Source organism: Nyctereutes procyonoides, unplaced genomic scaffold (genome assembly GCF_905146905.1).
Source record: "Nyctereutes procyonoides isolate TBG_1078 unplaced genomic scaffold, NYPRO_anot_genome, whole genome shotgun sequence".
NCBI lineage: Eukaryota > Metazoa > Chordata > Mammalia > Carnivora > Canidae > Nyctereutes > Nyctereutes procyonoides.
The window spans coordinates 16,839,109-16,856,638 of NW_026575037.1; the positions used below are offsets into that span (position 1 = coordinate 16,839,109).

Consider the following 17,530-nt stretch of genomic DNA (forward strand, 5'->3'; position numbering starts at 1 on the left):
ACTGAGTCCCACATGGGGCTCCTGCATGGAAGCCTGCTTCTCCTCCCTCTGCCTGTGTTCTCTCTGTGTCTCTCATGAATAAATAAATAAAATCTTAAAAAAAAAAAAAAGAAATGACCATTACAGAGACAACAATGACTACTGGATTTTAATTATTTCAGTTCCTGTACCACTATTATTTCAGTTATACTTAATAAACCCTATTACATAGCTTCCTATTAAATAACTCTTAGAAAATTATGAGTACATGGTAGGTTATAGAAAAAAGGTGGAAGAGATATTAAAAAGGGGAAGAATGGTTCTGAATGATTATTGAATGATGTGGTATGATAATATTCGTTAACTTCATGTCAACACAGCAAGGCCAGATGGCTTATTTAGAGCTATTTCAGTAACATGTATTATCTCGTAGTATATTGCTGGGGGAAGGGCTGATTTGTATAATAACTATACTTCTACACTATGATTTGAAAAGTGAATAGGCTGATAACAGGAAAAAAACAAAGCAGCCCTTAACATTTTCATTTGAATTGATAATTTTGGCACCAACCATAAAGGGGGCTGAGCATGGTGGGACTGTTTGCAGAGGTGCAGGTGCCAGCTTCTAATAAGAGAATACCACATTCTCTAAATTTCTGCAAATTTGGAAACCAGGGTCTTGAACAACAGCAGTGGCAGCATAATTTGGTGCTTGGATGTTAAATGAAACACCAATGTTGGGTTTGTCCTCCATAACGTGAAAGAAACCTTCATGGCTGGTATTTTGACACTGATGTGACCCTGACAACAGGTATTATTGGTATCAAAAGAAGCCCAGGGAAGAAGCTCATTAAGTGAGAAAAAAGAATCTAGAGTCTACAACATTACTCCTCAACCAAATGTTTGAATCTTGCATCCTGCAACATCAGAGCTACTAAGAGAGCAACATGGCTTGCTCTGAGCTTCCTCTCTTACATGCCTACTCACTGGCCATGGAACACAACAGCCTAACAAGTGATCAAGAGCTGGCACCCAAGGCCGGCCAGTTGCAGCTTCCTCCCTAGAGGTGAGCACACATTAAACAATATAGCAGAGCTGGTGGAGGAGAGGAGGGCAGCAGTCAGGAAATAGAAGTGTGGGCTCTGTGTGAGTTAAATGCTTTGGCTTGCTTAGGAATCTAGGAGACAGATTTGCAAATTAGAGCCTCTTTGCACCCTGGCTGAGACCACATATGAAATAACCTCTGTAATTTTCATGTGTACTTGGTGGGTAAAAATCACAACTCTCAAACACCTGCGGAACTGGAGTTGTTTTGTTTTGTTTTTCTAGAGGTCTACTTGCTCTTTCAGAAAAGTGCTAGGACTGGGAGGCTCAGGCAACATAAAGAAGAAAAAAAAAAGCTTCCCAGGTGATTCTTACTTAGTTCCCATACCTCTGAAGACCATGGCTCTAGCGGAAAGGGACTGAACAGGAATGAACAAGAATGAGTTAGAACTGAACAAGAATGAGTTAGAACTGAATAGTTAAAACCTTCATGTCCATTTATCAAATGAAGGATAAAATTCCTGCTCTCCCTATCTTGAGAATAACAGCTAATGGTAACTGTCCAATAAACATTAGCTATTATGTGACAGGCACCATCCTAAGACCTATATTCATACGATAACCATGCAACCCCATTTTATAAATGAGAAAATTGATTCACAGGTAGGTTAAAGAACTCACGCAAGGTCACACAGCCAGGGCTTAGATTCAAAGCTAGGCAGTTTGGTTATAGAGATCATGTTCTTAACTATTATTCACAATAGAATAATTCATAAAGAAAATAATAAAAACATGCATGAGAAAAGCATTTTACTTTGAAAAGTTCAGGTGCCCTAGGTAGTTGTTGAATGAAGTTCTTGGAGGGAAGAGTCTGCATTGCATCTAGACAGCACTTGCTACATTAATAGCTGCTCACAAACAACTTCACTCAAAGGACTTGAAAATCTGATCTTTGCCTGTTTCTCTTAAATGCGGACTTTACCCACTAAAGTGCCACAGATAAAGTGACTCCTTTGACAATGGAAAAATAAAGAGAAGAACTCTGCAGACCAGGTGCTGCACACAGGGCCTGGCACCCAGGTGATAAATAAAATGTTGACTGAATTGAAAACCTAATCAAAGGTATTTTGAAATGTGCTATTCATAGTCCACAAAATGACTTGAATGCAAATTATTTAGAATGTCAAAACAGGAAGGGGCATATGGCAAGTTAAGGAAATTAAAGAGAAATGAAGTATAAATGGAATACTAAACCTTTGAAATTCAAAATAAAGAACCTGGTTATATATCCTTGAAGTCCTCTTTCTTGGTTTAGCCGGGAAATGGGAGGGATAAGCTTTGGGGATGGAACAAGCCTGTTCTTTAATAATATAATACTTCTTATTTGTGTACTATGTGCTTGCTGTGAGCCTACTGATCTGAACAAGCTGCTTAATATGCTCAGGTGATTTTTTGAAAAGGCTGACTTTTCCCTACACTGTTTCCTAATGACCACTGTGCTTTTTTAGCAGGCACTCAAACATAGCTCAGAAGTAAAACAGGTTTTTCTACCACTTTAGACAGAAAAAACGGGTCCCTTATAACAATTTGCGCTTGTACTCCTAGTATCAGATCTCATAAAGCAGTAGACGTACCTCATGTCCAATGTAATGTTATGTCTGGCCTCCCTGTAACTTTCAACCAGTACCTAAAGAGCTAATGCATAGGCTTTTCCATAATTCCCAAGAATTTAATGAGTGACTGGTTATTTCATGATGTGGCATTATCCAGACCTGGGCAGCCAAAGGATCTCCTATGAAGACCTGTTGAGAAGTAGTGAGACTTGATGAGCAAGAGCTCACTGGGCCCCCAAGTCAGCTCTGTAATTGCCATAAGAAGGACAATAGCTCAGTTTCTCCAGCACAACATCCTCAGTCTCTCTTCTAATGCACATCTTTAAAATGCTGTGCACACTGCCTGCCTAGTTGTGGAAAGGATTCTATGAGACTCAGAGCAGTATGAAAGGAAGTCCAGACCCTCTTGGGACTAGGAAAAGCAGAAAAACAGACCTGAGAGCAGCAGTTTAATCTGCTATGATAGGTCTCAAAAAGCATGTGCTGACCTGATATATGACCTATACAAGGTCATGGCCATAGGCTAACTTGAAGCTGGGGGGTAAAAAAACACACACACACACAAACTTTAAAAAGTTATCTCCAGACGTCCATATTGCACAGTTGAGATTTTTAAAAATGATTCTTAACCAGGGTGTTCCAAAAGTCTTAGTGAAGTTTTAAGCTCTTAGGGCTGGAGATGGGGTGGTGAGCTGAACTCTCCCTCTGTCAGTCAGACAGGGGTAGCTACAGATGGTTTTGATTTATCATCAGTTAGATGTGTAGCCCAGATTAAAGGAAACATTTTAAAGGACTAATTAGTCAACCCTCACAAAAGTAAATTAAGGGCCTGTGTTGAAACAGCCAAAGGAAACTCTAATACAGCACTGTAGCAATAATGCTTGGAGTGTATTCAAATGGAAAAGCTTGGGCTGGAAATACTTGTTTAGAAAAAGAACTACATCACTCCACCCTACTTCATCAAGTAATCCAAGCCATCTTAAACACTCAAGGTCTGACCAAGCAAGACGTATTTTATTAAAACCTCTTTCAGCCTGAACCGATCATATCCTTGGGAATAAACAAATTTTATTCACTGAGCAAGTAGAAAGGATTCTTGATTACTACTATAGTTCTTTAGTGTCAATTGCTTCTAGGTTAATGCAAAAAGCTCAGAAAAGGATATCAGATAAGGTAAAAAGCTTTATTATTCAGGATCAGCTCAAAGTCTGACACTGACAGAGGCAGGGATAATTATTATCTCATTACATTTGACCTTTGGCACCCATTTGAGGTACCAGTTTTCCAAGTGGGACAGGTTACAGCCGGTAAACTCTCAACACAGTTTCTGTCAGCCACATTTACCCCAATTTTACTCAGTAGAGCTGTTATATGTTCAAGGATACAAAGAATATACTGATCTACTTTAGTTATCCTTTTTTCTCCCCTCATTGGCTTTCAAAGCAAAAAGATAGGTAGCATTATTCGAAGATGTGGTCATTAAATAACATCTTTCCACAGCCTATCATTAAAAAGAAAAAAATCAAACACTAATTATAAGTAGAGTTTCTAAATATTCAGTTAATGCTATAGAGTGCTTTGTTTCAAAAACAACAATTTTGTGGCTTCTCTTTATTTATTTTTCTCCTTGGATAAAACCATAGAGAATCCATTTTTAATCCACACACATAGTTCTGGTTGGTACAAGCTTAACTTACAGTAATCAAAGGAATTAAAATTTGTCATTAAAAACAGATTTTTAAATTATGACAAAAATATGAATAAAATCTACATATTCCTCAGGGATATGGATAAAATAAATCAAGTTTCATGATTGCTAGGGGATTCCCTCCCAAAGACACAGTACATAGAAGGTACATGAAGCTGTGTCTATGAGGTTATAAAGGGGAAAAATAAAAAACAACAGTTCATTTCAAGACGATTGATATGTAACTGCTGATTAAAGAGAAGATGTTCAAGATATTTTATACATTATTAACTTAGAATCAATCTAAACACCTTCTATATTAGATATTTAGAGAAATTTCCATGACTTTTCAGCTCAGGGCTATGCTAGTGGGTTATTTTTCATGTGTATGAAGAGAATCCAAAAAAATCAAATTAAAGTCAAGAATTGTTTTTTGGGTTCTGGATTTTTAGTTCAGAGTTATGTTCTTTTATAAAAGTATCAATAAGATATCATTATTTTTTTTTCTTAAAATCTGATGACTTATATTCTTAAAAAGTTGCAGCCCCTAGAGAAATGAATTCAAGTTGAATTCAAACCCCAACTTTAATGTCTGACTACTGATTTTATGAGTATCTTTGTCTAGTAAATGGCAAAAATTGTAACCTCTTATAAAACATGATGTTGGGTTGGTACCATAATAAATTGCTTAGTAAAAAGAGAAGAACCTTAAGTCTCATATGGGAGATATATTTGGGGGAAAAAAGACAAGTAAAGGTTTCTAGTGTTGTTCTCCTAGTTTCTCCAAAGGGGTTGACATTGATCAACTGCTCTTAAAATAAAGATGATTTTAACTTAAGAGACTGTATTTTTAACACTGAACACTGAAATCAAGATAAATGTACTTATCTGGTCACATTTTTACATACGCTAAAAAAACAAGATAAAATCCAAAAGTGTAGTGAAAAGATTATATAAACTTTAAGTGAAACTATATTTGTTTGAGGCAGCACAGATTTAGGGCTCCTCAGCAGAAGACTTCTTCAGCAATTGGCCTTCACAGACAGGCCCCCTGCCATGACCAGCAGATACTTTCCACTGTGCACCTACAGTCTCAGAATAGCAAGAGACAAGTCTTGCTTTTTGCCTCTATGAGCTGGGATGTCATTATCGTAGGGAAGAGGCATAGTTTAAAAAGTGAAGACTACTTGTTCAAAAAGTTACAGAGTGACAAACTTACTTTATGGAATTTAAACACAGCATTCATCCCGAGGAAGCTGCATATAAGCTATGGTAGAAGAACCAGAGTAGGTAAACTTCAGAGTTGAATGGATTTTCTCTGAAAATGAAAAAACGGTAACTTTCTTAAACATCAGAGTTATAGAATCACTCTGTTGCATTTTTTGTCTTGTTTTAATGGGCCAAAGTTCAGTTAACTCACTCAGATTAGATCTATAATTCTGTTGACTGTTCAGGACTGCAGTAGTCATCTTGGGATTTTCTATGGAAGTATGTACAGATTTTCCTCATGGAGCTGGGAGTAATAGTGACCTAGAAAAAGAAAGTGTAGACTTCAGAGATTTTCTAAGATAAAGTTAAACCTCCTACTAGGAATCAAAGGTTATAATAATCCTCCTCTTTGAAATAAGGGAGTAAAGGAGTAAATCACCACTCCAAATTTACAAATAGGATAGCGATTCAAATGGCAGCTGTTACTCTTTTCTGAAGAAATCTACCATCATCATGCACATAAGAAAATTCTTTTAAAGAAACTTTAGTTTCAAAGACTGAAATTATAAAACCAGAAATATATGAGGCCAGCACACTTATTTTTAAAAGCCTTTAAAATTTACACATTAGTGAAAACAATTATTCATTGAAGTTATTTTTCTGCTAACACACAGCTGAGACTCATTCTGCTACAAAAAAAATAAGAATTTTGTTTAGGGGCAAAAACAGATACAGTGATAATTTTGAGAGAAGAAAAGAAAGACTCCTTATATTTGGGTTTTCTTTTCTTTTTTCATGTTCTGTAGCAAGGTCTTGGTTGGGAGTTTGTGTTCAAAGTAATCCTTAAAATATTTCTAATTTATTTTCCCTACAATTATGGGATAATTCATGGCTTCATGATAGGAGGGGGATATGAACACTTATTAAACTAGAACTTGCCTGATGTTATCCACCTTCTGCCTTTTAGATTCTTGGATTGGATTTTAATCATTCTACCACCTTCTCCTTAACACAGAGCAAGAGCTACTATGAAGCACAGCAGAACCTTCCTTAACCCATCTCACCTTAGCTTGCAAACTGATTACCTGAAGCTTTCTACTTCTTTTGACGGGTGCCCATACTCACCCAATGCTCACAGCTACTTCCCCCTCCACCACTTAATAATGAGTCACTTGCTTTCTAAAGCTCACAAACCTATTTTTGCCAGCAATACATGTTTTTGAAATTAACTTAAATATTATGCCGGTCAACGAAATGAGTCCAAAAAAGTTAAGTGAGACCAAGCTGAATGTTTAAAAAGTATAGATATAAGTGAATTGCCAAAAATATTGGTGTAAGATGATTGTAAAAGAAAGCCTGGGGAAAATCATAAAAATCTGGAAGGATTCTGCATTTAAATTGCTTTGTAAGTATATAAGTTTCACTATATTTTAAATAATCATAAACTATAATTACAAACTGGAAATCTATTTATGGATGTTGGCAACTTGCCCATGAATGTCAGCTTTATCTATAAAAAGGGGAGGGAATCTATAAAAAGTTGTTGCCAGGGGCTGAGGGTTGGTGGGGAAAATAAAAAGAAAGGCAGGGGTGGGGTGGGGAGGGAATAATGTTAAACAAAGAGGAAGATATCATTGAATTGATATACTAGAGGATGATGAAGGCCATGAGGAATTAGGCAACAAGGCTGAGGGGTATGGACCGTAACAAAAGGAATTTTTAAAAAAGATGTATTTATTTCAGAGAGAGAGAGAGAGACAGAAAGTGAGAGGACGCACCAGGGCAAGTGGGGAGGGGCAGAGGAAGAGGAGCAGACTCCCCACCAAGCTTGGAGCCTGACCTGGGCTCGATCTCACAACCCTGAGATCATGACCGAGCTGAAATCAAGAGTCAGAAGCCTCATGGACTGAGACACCTAGGCACCCCTGGACCTTGACAGAAGGCATTTTAATGGGAGCAAATAGGGTTGCTAGATAATAAAACACAGCAACACCCAGTTACATTTGAATTTCAAACAAATAACTTTTTAGTATAAGGAATTTTTAGTAGAAATGTCCCATGCAATATTTGTCCTGAATTTTTATGTGCTAAATCTGGCAACACTAGGTATATAAATATGTTTATTAAAAAAAAAAAAAAGAAAGAAAGAAAGAAGGAAGGAAAGAAAGCATCCTGACTTCTGAGAAGGGACTTGTGCCTGACCTCTTCAAGTTAGGGCATGTATCTTCTCACTGGCCCCTTTCTAGTTACGAAACACATCTTCCCACCGCAGCTGACTTACCGGACCTGGAGAAGTCTTTCCGCTCTGTCTCCTGGAATTGGGGGTCTGGGAGGATGGACTTCGTGGAGATGAATTCTCAGCCTTCCGCTTGGCTGCCATGGCCAATAACCAGTTTTTATTCTCTGGGGAGCTATTCTCTTTGCCTACCACCTCAGACCCTTCTCCACAAGATCCCAAAGGAAGAGGTAGTGTTCCACAGCTTTCTGAAGCATAAGGACTGGCAGGAGAAGGAGGCTCTGAAATACTCATACTAGCTCCTTCAATCTTGCTTGGTTTGGTAGGAACTAGAGAGTCCTTACCAAGGTCTTCCTGGTTACCAGCAAGGCAGCACAAATCCAAATGAAGCTTTTCAACTGGGTCATCAAGCTCAGTCACACAGTTGCAACTCTTCACACACTTCTGTTTCACACTCTCCAGACAACTTGAGTCTAGCCTCCTCTTTACTCGATTTCTAGACTCTGAGCAAGCCACTGCTTGGGATGATTTCAGACTCACAGGAATAAGGGCTTTTCTTGGAGATGTGATCTTGGTCTCAGAAGCCGGTGGAGTGATGGGTGGTGATGAGGATGGTGTTCGGGTCATCCAGTTTCTAATGGACATCTTGAAAGATGAGGGTGGTTTTGGAGAGACAGAGGAAACAGAGCCTCTTCTGCTGATGGGAGACCGAGATTTGGCAGGAGGGGTTTTAATAGAGAATGTGGGAGTATTTGAAGGAAGAGGGAGGTCTCCTGCACAGCTTGGAGCACAAGCTGCTGATGATGGGGAGGAAATGGATGGACTGCTCTTTACTCTGGGGGCTTTGGCAGGAGTACTCTGGCTATTTGTCACTGTTACTGGGAAAAAAACAAAACAAAACAGAGGGTCACAAAAATCAGAAGTGAAAGTCATAGAAAATTCCTGAATTCTCAAGGAAAATTAGAGCTAACTTACTCATATAGGGATGGATTTCCCAGTGAGTAGATTACACAAATCACTGGATTCTTACCACACCCTTGCAGCATTTTCCTTCCCCTTTCCTAACAGCCTCCCAACTACTGTTGTAAAACATACACTTACAAAAATCTAGAAAATACAGAAAAATTAAAAGAAAAATTTCAAAGTATCAAGGTAAATCACTTTTAGCATTTTTCTATACTTGTGCATGTAATATATACATTATACACCTTAATTTTTTTCTATATGAAAATAATACCATAATTTGTATACTATTTAGTAACATGCTTCAAGTAGATCATGAACATTTCCCACATTAATATAGACTTATATTGTCATTTTTAATAGCTAACAAGTATTCTTGGGTAACAGTAAGACATTCAAGGTTATTAATATATTTTGTTTTCATAAGCAAAGTTGTCATTAGGATTCCTGATAATACTTTTGAGTAATGCTAGGGCAGAGAGGCACTGCACAGTGGCTCCCAAACAGAAGTGTATGGTCTAAAATTTGGCACAATCACTTACTATTGACTTGAACACAACCCTCTACCTCCTCTGCTTCAGTTTCCGATCTGTTAAATGGAGAGCTTTTCATCTCCACAAGAAATAAATTACTTGTTAAGGTTATTAGGCCTCACTTGGTTTTCCACCTTAATTTACAAATGGCCATCTTCCACAAGCCAAAGGATACCAAAGAACATTTCAGAAACTAACTGCTTGCTCTCAGTAAAGCAAATCAGTGGATAGAACTCTTCTCTATGTGTCCTGTTTCTTCTTTATAAGCAATGGCAAGTACCTGAGGCAAATTCATATTAACTTCATGCTTCTTTCCCCTTGGGCCCCACCAAAGACAACTCTGTATTTTCTTACTTTCCTTCTGAGCTTTTTAGATTTCTGAAATAGTGTTCCTGTCTCCAATAACAAGGAAAGGCCATCAGTTTATTTCTAAGTCACAAACTCTTTGAATTATAACTCTGATATTTAATTCAGTTTAATTATTGAATTGCATTTATATGCAATTGAATTTAGGATGAGCTGACATAAAAATACAATCTCTTCTTTTAGCTAGAATACAGATTAACAAGCACTAATTTCAGGCATTTAGTCACCCTGTATGTTCTATCCTGTGTTTTTCACTAATCAAGCAGCTTTGCCTTGAGACAGAGAAATTCTACAAATGGATTTTTGCCTAAAATTTCCTGTCAACCATATGATTAGAAATGGCCAAAGTGATACCACTCCTTCAACAAAGATCATTCGTGGAAAACCCTAAGGAAGTTAGTGACAGGGACCTGTCGCTGAGCACCTGATCATAGTTCTTGTACTCATGTTCTAGAACTCGATTAGTTATTATTTCAGAAGACAGAAACTTTCCAGTTGTTTCACTCAACGCAGGTCAACAGTCACTGCACAGCCCCTATCCTATAGTCATCAGTTCCGTTAAAGTGGCCTGAAGGGTATGGTTAAAGCAGAAAGCCCTAAAATAGTATGGGTCTTAGAACATGCAGGTTCTAAGGCAGGATTAGGGAAGAAGGAAAAGGTGGGTCAGGGACAGCTGGAACTGGGCCAAGCAGATATCTAAGTTTCTGATACTTGAGTGGCAGACATCTGAAGTGTTTATTAAAGGTCAGCAAGGGATCTGATGTGGTGGAAAGCTAGGACATTTTTCCTTTAGGATGTTAAAGTGAAGGAAGGAGTGGATCATGGGGGTTCAAAGAGAAGATTTTGTTAACTTTGAAGAGTAATAAAACTCTGGGCCAAATTTAAAACTTAAAAAAAAAAAAACAGTAACTAGATTAAGATAATAATAGTTCATGGTAAAAAAAATTCAAACAGTTACAGAGGGGAATAAGGTGAAAAGTAAAAAGTCCTCTTTCGAATCTTCTCGTTTTACTTGTATTCTTGTGCATCCCACAATATTCTATATGCATAATAGCACACACAAAAGTATATCATACCTTAAAAACCCACCAATGGATTATTACACACATACACCACAAACACATTCTGCCATTTACTCTTTTCTCTTAAAAGTGTTATCTTTTTCTCTGTATCTCTACAAGTACATTAGATGCCCTGCATTCTTTTTAACAGCTATACAGTATACCACTATATTGATCCATTGATTTAATACAACATACCCTCTAGCACATCATCTACTGAATCTCCACTGACCCTAAGCATTGCATGAGATCAGATGACACGGTAGCGTAGACTACATTACTGTCCTAAAAGCTTCCTGAAAGTCAGTTCCTTTGAGGAATTACAGATAGCTTACCAATATCAGTCACTTCGGAGCTTCTCTCTGTATAAGGGTTTGCCATCTGGCCTCACTCTACCTTTTCAGTCATATCATGTACTCTGCTACTTTAGGATCCTGTTACCGGAGACTACTCACTGCTTCCTGAAAAAGCTGCACACTGTCACATTTCTGTCTTTGTTCATGTGACTTTCTTGCCAAGCCTGCCCTTTCTTGGCCAGGCAAAAATTCTCATGTATCAGGCTCCGATGACATCGTTAACTTCATTGTGAAGAATTCACAAGCTTCTTTCATTGTGAAGAATTCACAAACTTCTTTCCTGCTCTCCCACAGGTTCCTTTTGTTTATACAGCTAGGAATAATGCTTATAAATGTACCAAAGCTTTTGTATCTGCCTCTTGGACTAGACTGTGAGCACTTAGTGGGCAGGTAATGATGATTTACTCATTTTTAGGTCTAGTGCCCCTGTAGTACCCATCAAGGAATTATTAAACAATTTTTTGTTAAATGTCATTACTGCTGAGAGGGATGATGGTGATGTTCCAGGCATCAAAAAACAGACTCTAAGTATTCTGCTGACTGGTGAGACTACAGCCAGCACATGAGATAGAACAGGTAAGGTTTCCTTCTCTTTAAGATAAGGACAATCATCTTTGTCAGTCAATAATGCCTAGACTATTAAGAATAGTCAAAATCAAAATAATCTTAAAAAAGAAGAAAACTGGGGGACTCAGACTTTCCAATTTCCAAACCTACTACAAAGCTACAGGAATCAAGTCAATGTGGTGACAGGATAAGGATAGATGTATACATCTATGGAACAGAAATGAGAATCTAGAAATCAACCCTTACATCTATGGTCAACTGATTTTTGGAAAGGGCATGAAAACAATTTAATGGAGTAAAGAATAGTCTCTTTTAAAAATGATACTGAGAAAGCTAGATATCCATAGTGAATTTGGATCCTTACCTCACATCATAGACAAAAATAAACAAAATGGACCAGACAGCCTTAAAACTAAAAACCTCCTAGAATAAAACAGAGGAGTAAATCTTTGTGACCTTGTGTTAAGCAATGGTTTATTAGATAGAACATTAAAAGCGCAAATGACAAAGGAAAAAAACATAAATTGGATTTCAGCAAAATTAGAAAAACTGAGTCAAATGACATCATTAAGCAAGTAAAAAGACAACCTACAGAATAAGAGAAAATATTTTCAAATCTTATGACAAGGGACTTACAGCGAGTATATAAAGAACACTTAAAACTCAACATTAAAAAGACAAATAGCCCAATTAAAAAAAGGGCAAAGGATGTGGAGAAGCATTTCTCCAAAGAAAATATACAAATGGCAAATAAGCACATGAAAAAGTGCTCAACATCATTAGCCATTAGGGAAATTCAAATCCAGTGCTCACTTTGGCGGCACATATACTAAAATTGGGAAATTCAAATCTAAACCACAATGGGATACCACTTCATATTCACTAGGAGGGCTATACTTAAGAAGATAAACAATAAGAAACACTGATAAGGATATAGAGAAATTAGAACCCTCATTTTAGATGTTGAAAAATTCTAGAATTAGATTGTGTTGATGACTGCCTAACACTGAATATCCTAAAGTACACTGCACTGTATACTTTAATGGGTGAACTTGTGGTATGTGAAAAGATCTTCACAAGGCTAAAAAAAAAGAAAAAAAAAGCCTCAATAGGAAAAAAAAAAAAGTAGAGGAAGTAAAAAGTAACAGCACTTTACTATGTAACTCCATTCTGAATAGAAAAAAAAAAAGAAAAACCTAAATCTTGATCAAACCAAAACTGTAATGCTGTATTGGGAAGATAGGGGAATATGGAGTATACAGAGGTTTGGTAGTAGTGGGGACACAGAGAGCTAAATCCTTATCTCACAAAGTAAGAAGTCAACAGATAATGTTGAGAACTGCAACAAAGAAATGGAAATGCACAAATATTACTTAGAGATATAGACATATGTATCAAAGAATCAGCTGAAAGATTTGACAAGGCTATCCCTGAAAAAGGGGAACTGTGGGACAGGGCCTCTGGGGACTGCTATTTATCTTATTCACTGCTGTAGAACTAGATGACTTGTTAAACTATGATGCTAATAAAAAAGAATATTTTTTAAAGAGAAAAAAACAAAAACCAAAAATAAAGGCATCAAAGTCTTTATTGAAGTAGACTTAGAACACAGGACCCCTCTGGAGTCCAGTTCTATCTGGTTGTAACAACTTGTAAGAGACAAGTAAGTCATTGGAAAAATGAGCATATATGCAGACTTATCTTCAACTCCCCATTACCTTAGGTCTTGATGGCTAACATAAAGCGAACTGTTAAGTTTGAATTTCCAGCTTATTAATATATATTTATTGATAATATCAGAAACGCTTCTGGCTGGCTGGCTCAGTGCTTGGAAGATTTTTGCTCTTGAGGCACTCTCCCACCCTTCAACACTGTCTCTGTCAATTCATGGTTATTACAAAATCCACATACATGATCTTTCTTTTTTTTTTTTTTTTATACATGATCTTTCTAATACCTTGCTTGCTCATTCTCGTGGCCTTCTACACAGCCTGTCCTTCCACCCACTCAAGCCCCTTATTCCTTGACCTTATTACTACCAACCTGTAAATCCTCCATTTTCTCAATTTCAATCACCATCTATTTTCCAGCTCACTTTTGTGAGCAATTCCAAATTCCAATTACAAAAATCCTTCATCCCTAGGGGATTCTCAATTCATTCTTCTTCCCCACTTTGACACTGTCCCCCCAGTGCCACTATATCCTCACTTCTCTCCTCACCCAGTTTCAATCCTGTATCAGTCATAATAGCCAGCTTCTCATATCTACACTCAATTCCCTTGGCCCTTTGTGGATTTAGACAACATGCCTGGCTACAGTGTACCTGTACCTGGGCAGCAGACACACAACCATGTTGACTGTTCACTTTTAATTCATAGCCACTAGCCTAAAGTTGACCCCCTGCCTGACAACCATATTTCCCTGGTCCATTTACTCTTCTTTTCTCTGCAGGACTATGTTAGACTTTCTTATCTCTCCTCAGATCTCGACCACCTCCTCCCTCATCCTTATTTTCTGTTGATGATCCTGATTCCTACCTAAGAAAACAGAAGCTATCAACTTCTACAGATCTGATTATCCCATCTATCTACCTACCTTCACTGTGCTTATATGTTCTACTTTTCCTGTAATTACTATGGATTAACTTTCCACACTCCTGGCAAAAACCTACCCTTCTACATGTGAATTTGATATCATCTTCTCACACTTGAGGATACTGCTCCAGCAAATTTCCTTGCATCAAGTTTTCTCATCTTTATAGGGCCCTTCCAGTCACATAGAAAATGCTAAATTCCTATTAAAACAAAACTTCAACACTGCTCCTTCCTTCAGCTACCGCATTTCTCTCCTTTCCTTTCTAGCAAAACTTCCTGAAAAAGTCCTCTATACATGTAGTCTCTGAGTTCTCTTCTCTGATCCTGAACACCCATCAGACACTGATAGTCTGCCAAAACTGCTCTCACTAAAGTCATCAAATAATCCCCACATTGCCAAATCCAAAGGCCAATTTTTAGCCCTTGTCTTACATGGAACGCTAAAAATATCTGACCAAATTCATCCCCCTCTCCATTATTTACTCAACTTCCAGGATACAATACTCTCCCGGTCTTTCTCTATCTCTGGTTGTGTCTGTTCCTTCACTCCTCCAATCTCCAAACACTGGGGTGGTCCAAGGCTCAGATCCCATACCTTTTCTCCTTTCTTAGCTATCACTTCCTTCACCTATATGATGGTGAATCCCAAAGTTATAGCTCCAGCCCTGAACTGCAGAATTAAACATCTAGCTGCCTCTCTGACATCTTCATTTGAATGTCTAATAATCATACCAAACAATATATCCAAAAGGAACTTTGGCTATTCCCTCCCAAACCTGTTTCTTCTGCAGTGATTCCTGTCTTGATTAATGGCAATTCCATTCTTCTAGCTTTTCAGGTCCTAAAACTCTGAAGTCATCCCTGGTAGCTCTCCCTTACATCCTACATCTGATTCCACACTACCTTGTAAATATATCCAGAACCTGGGTGGTTTATTACCATATCTTTTGCTACCCCTCTGCCCATATCACCATCACTGCTTCCTAGATTATTTCAAATAACTTCAAAATTAGCTTCCAGCTTTTATACTGATCCCTTTACGATTTATTTTCAACACAGGAGTAAAAACGATCAAGTTAAGAAAAGTCAGATCATGATACTCCTCTATTTAAAACCCTGCAATAGCTTTTTGTCTGTTAGAATAAAAGCCGAAGTCATATAAGAACCTCATTTTGCACTACTATTCTCTTCCCTCTACTTAGCTTGCTCTAGCCACAGGAACATGTCAAGCCTTCAGAGCTTCTGTACTTGCTTTTTTGTCTGCTTGGAATGTTCTTCAAAATGTCCACCTGGGTCACTATTTCACTTCCCTTATTCAAATATCATCTAAATATTGAGTTCCCCTGGGCACCTTATTTTCCAGTGTTCCTTTTTTCCCTATGTACTTATTATTCCTTGACATAGTACCTATCTTACTTTAACATGTTTCTTTGCTTCTCATACTAATCTGTAAACTTTGTTTACATCTTTAGGATTTTTGATTCTTTTGTTTGTTGCTAAATCTCCAGCAACTCAGAACAATGCCTAGCACATAGTAGAAGTTCAATAAATACTTGACAATAAATCCACCACAGTAGTCCAGTACCTCGTGTAGATGATAAACGTAGTTGTGTTCAGAAAATATTTATCAAAAAGAATGAATGTGAAAAAGATGGTGCTTTCCTTTAAAAATATACCAAAACAAGATCAAATCTAGCTTATCCTTCTGTTTTGTAGAATGAAGCCAGTCAAACCATAAACAACTTAGAAAAATGCATGGGATCCTTACCTAGGTCAGCTCTCGCTTCTTTTTTCTTCTGAGAGGCCCAACCCACTACGGAGAGTTTATCTCCTCCTGATTTCTCCTCTAAGCCTCTATTCAAGCGCCAGATTTTCAGTGTATTGTCATCAGAGCAAGTAGCAATCTAATGAGAATCAGGCAGGGAGTTAAGTTTCAATCAAAGATTTACAACCAAGTAAAAGGTAGATCTTAAAGACTGTCTGATATACCAGGATGTAGAAAATGATATCTGAAAAATCATGTATTTCCATCCCTTGCTTTCAGGAATCACTCCAAATTTTCAAAGGACTCTCTTGCTTCTTTATAATTCTGATGGTATGTCTTTTGCTACCAGTCGTTTCTTACCTGACCTTAGCCTAAAAAGCCCTAAAAATCAGGTTCATTTTACTCTCAAAAACTTGGGCAAGTCATCATCTTCATCACCTTCTATATAACTATGAAATATAAAATTACGATACTTTTTTAACTCTCTATTAAATGATAAACCAGTGTATGTCATCAACGTTGAATTTCTACCACTTTCTTCTGAATTCTACGTGTTCTGGCTTAGTGCAGAAGTAATGGGATCATTTCCAAGATCAGGCTTAGTCCATGACTCTAGTAGGCTGTGACAAGTAGAATGAAACCATTTCCTTAAGATTCTTTTTCAGATAGGTAAAAGAGCAATCTGGGAAAACAACAAGTTCACTAGGCTGAAAGAAGTTAAAAATAACCTTTGCCCCTTTAAAAATATCTGACCATTCCCGATCTTGGTCCCAAGCCTTTTATGGCAGAGAAAGTCCAGCTTAAAGAGCTTGTGGCAAATGGCCACTGGTACCAGAGCTGTTCCCCAGCATTTGTTTATATAATTTCTCTATTTCAGTCACTGAAGAAAGAGAAAAAAAGAACACACGTTCTCTTAAGTCTTGGCCCCCAAGAGACTGGCAGCTTTTTCCTTTCCTTACTGGGAGGCCAAAAGAAGACACACATATTTAACTGCTCAACAAGAAATGTCTGGAATCCTCACTCTATGGTGTACTAACAAGAATTATTATTTCCAGAGCACCTGCTGTGCATCGGACAATCTACATTTTTTATATTGTTTAATTCTCACAATGTAAAAAGCCCTGAACTCAAATAACCTCATCCATAAAACAAGAATCCAATTATTTGCCCAAGGTCACCACAATTAAGTGGCAGAGCTAGAACTGAAATCCAAATTTTTCCAATTTCAAAGGCTAGATTTTAAAACCATATTTTATCTTCCTAACCCTAGGATAGGAATAAAATTATTTTAAAAAACCTTTTAAATGAGTAGTCATTATATTAGTATAGGTAAATAACCCAGCCATTACCTAGGAGTCTTTTCTGTGTATATAGATAAAGGCAATCTAGGATAGTTGAAAAAAAGAGAACATAAATAACTAAATAGGTACAAAACTCCATGCTAAAAGCAGATATTTTACTGGAAGTTACATGGAATCTCAGAAAAAAAGTCACTGGGATGTAATTATTGGTAATCAAAGCAATGAGTTAAAAAAAAAAAAAAGGTCAATCATGAGG

At 37.4% G+C, this 17,530-nt stretch overlaps 1 protein-coding gene across 2 annotated transcripts in view; it reads right to left on the reverse strand.

Moving 5' to 3' along the window:
- Window positions 1–3,800: 3,800 nt before the first annotated feature.
- DTL (denticleless E3 ubiquitin protein ligase homolog) overlaps window positions 3,801–17,530 on the reverse strand; it is a 41,259-nt gene continuing 27,529 nt past the window's right edge. The window contains exons 13-16 of one of the 2 annotated variants that reach the window (XM_055319278.1): window positions 15,977–16,112; window positions 7,814–8,646; window positions 5,744–5,853; window positions 3,801–5,641 (exon numbers count right to left, since the gene is read on the reverse strand). In XM_055319278.1, coding sequence (XP_055175253.1) covers window positions 5,755–5,853; window positions 7,814–8,646; window positions 15,977–16,112 — 1,068 coding nt within the window. In that variant the 3' untranslated portion in view covers window positions 3,801–5,641; window positions 5,744–5,754. Of the gene's footprint in view, window positions 5,663–5,743; window positions 5,854–7,813; window positions 8,647–15,976; window positions 16,113–17,530 lie in introns of both variants that reach the window. The other variant, XM_055319279.1, reaches the window with a different exon arrangement.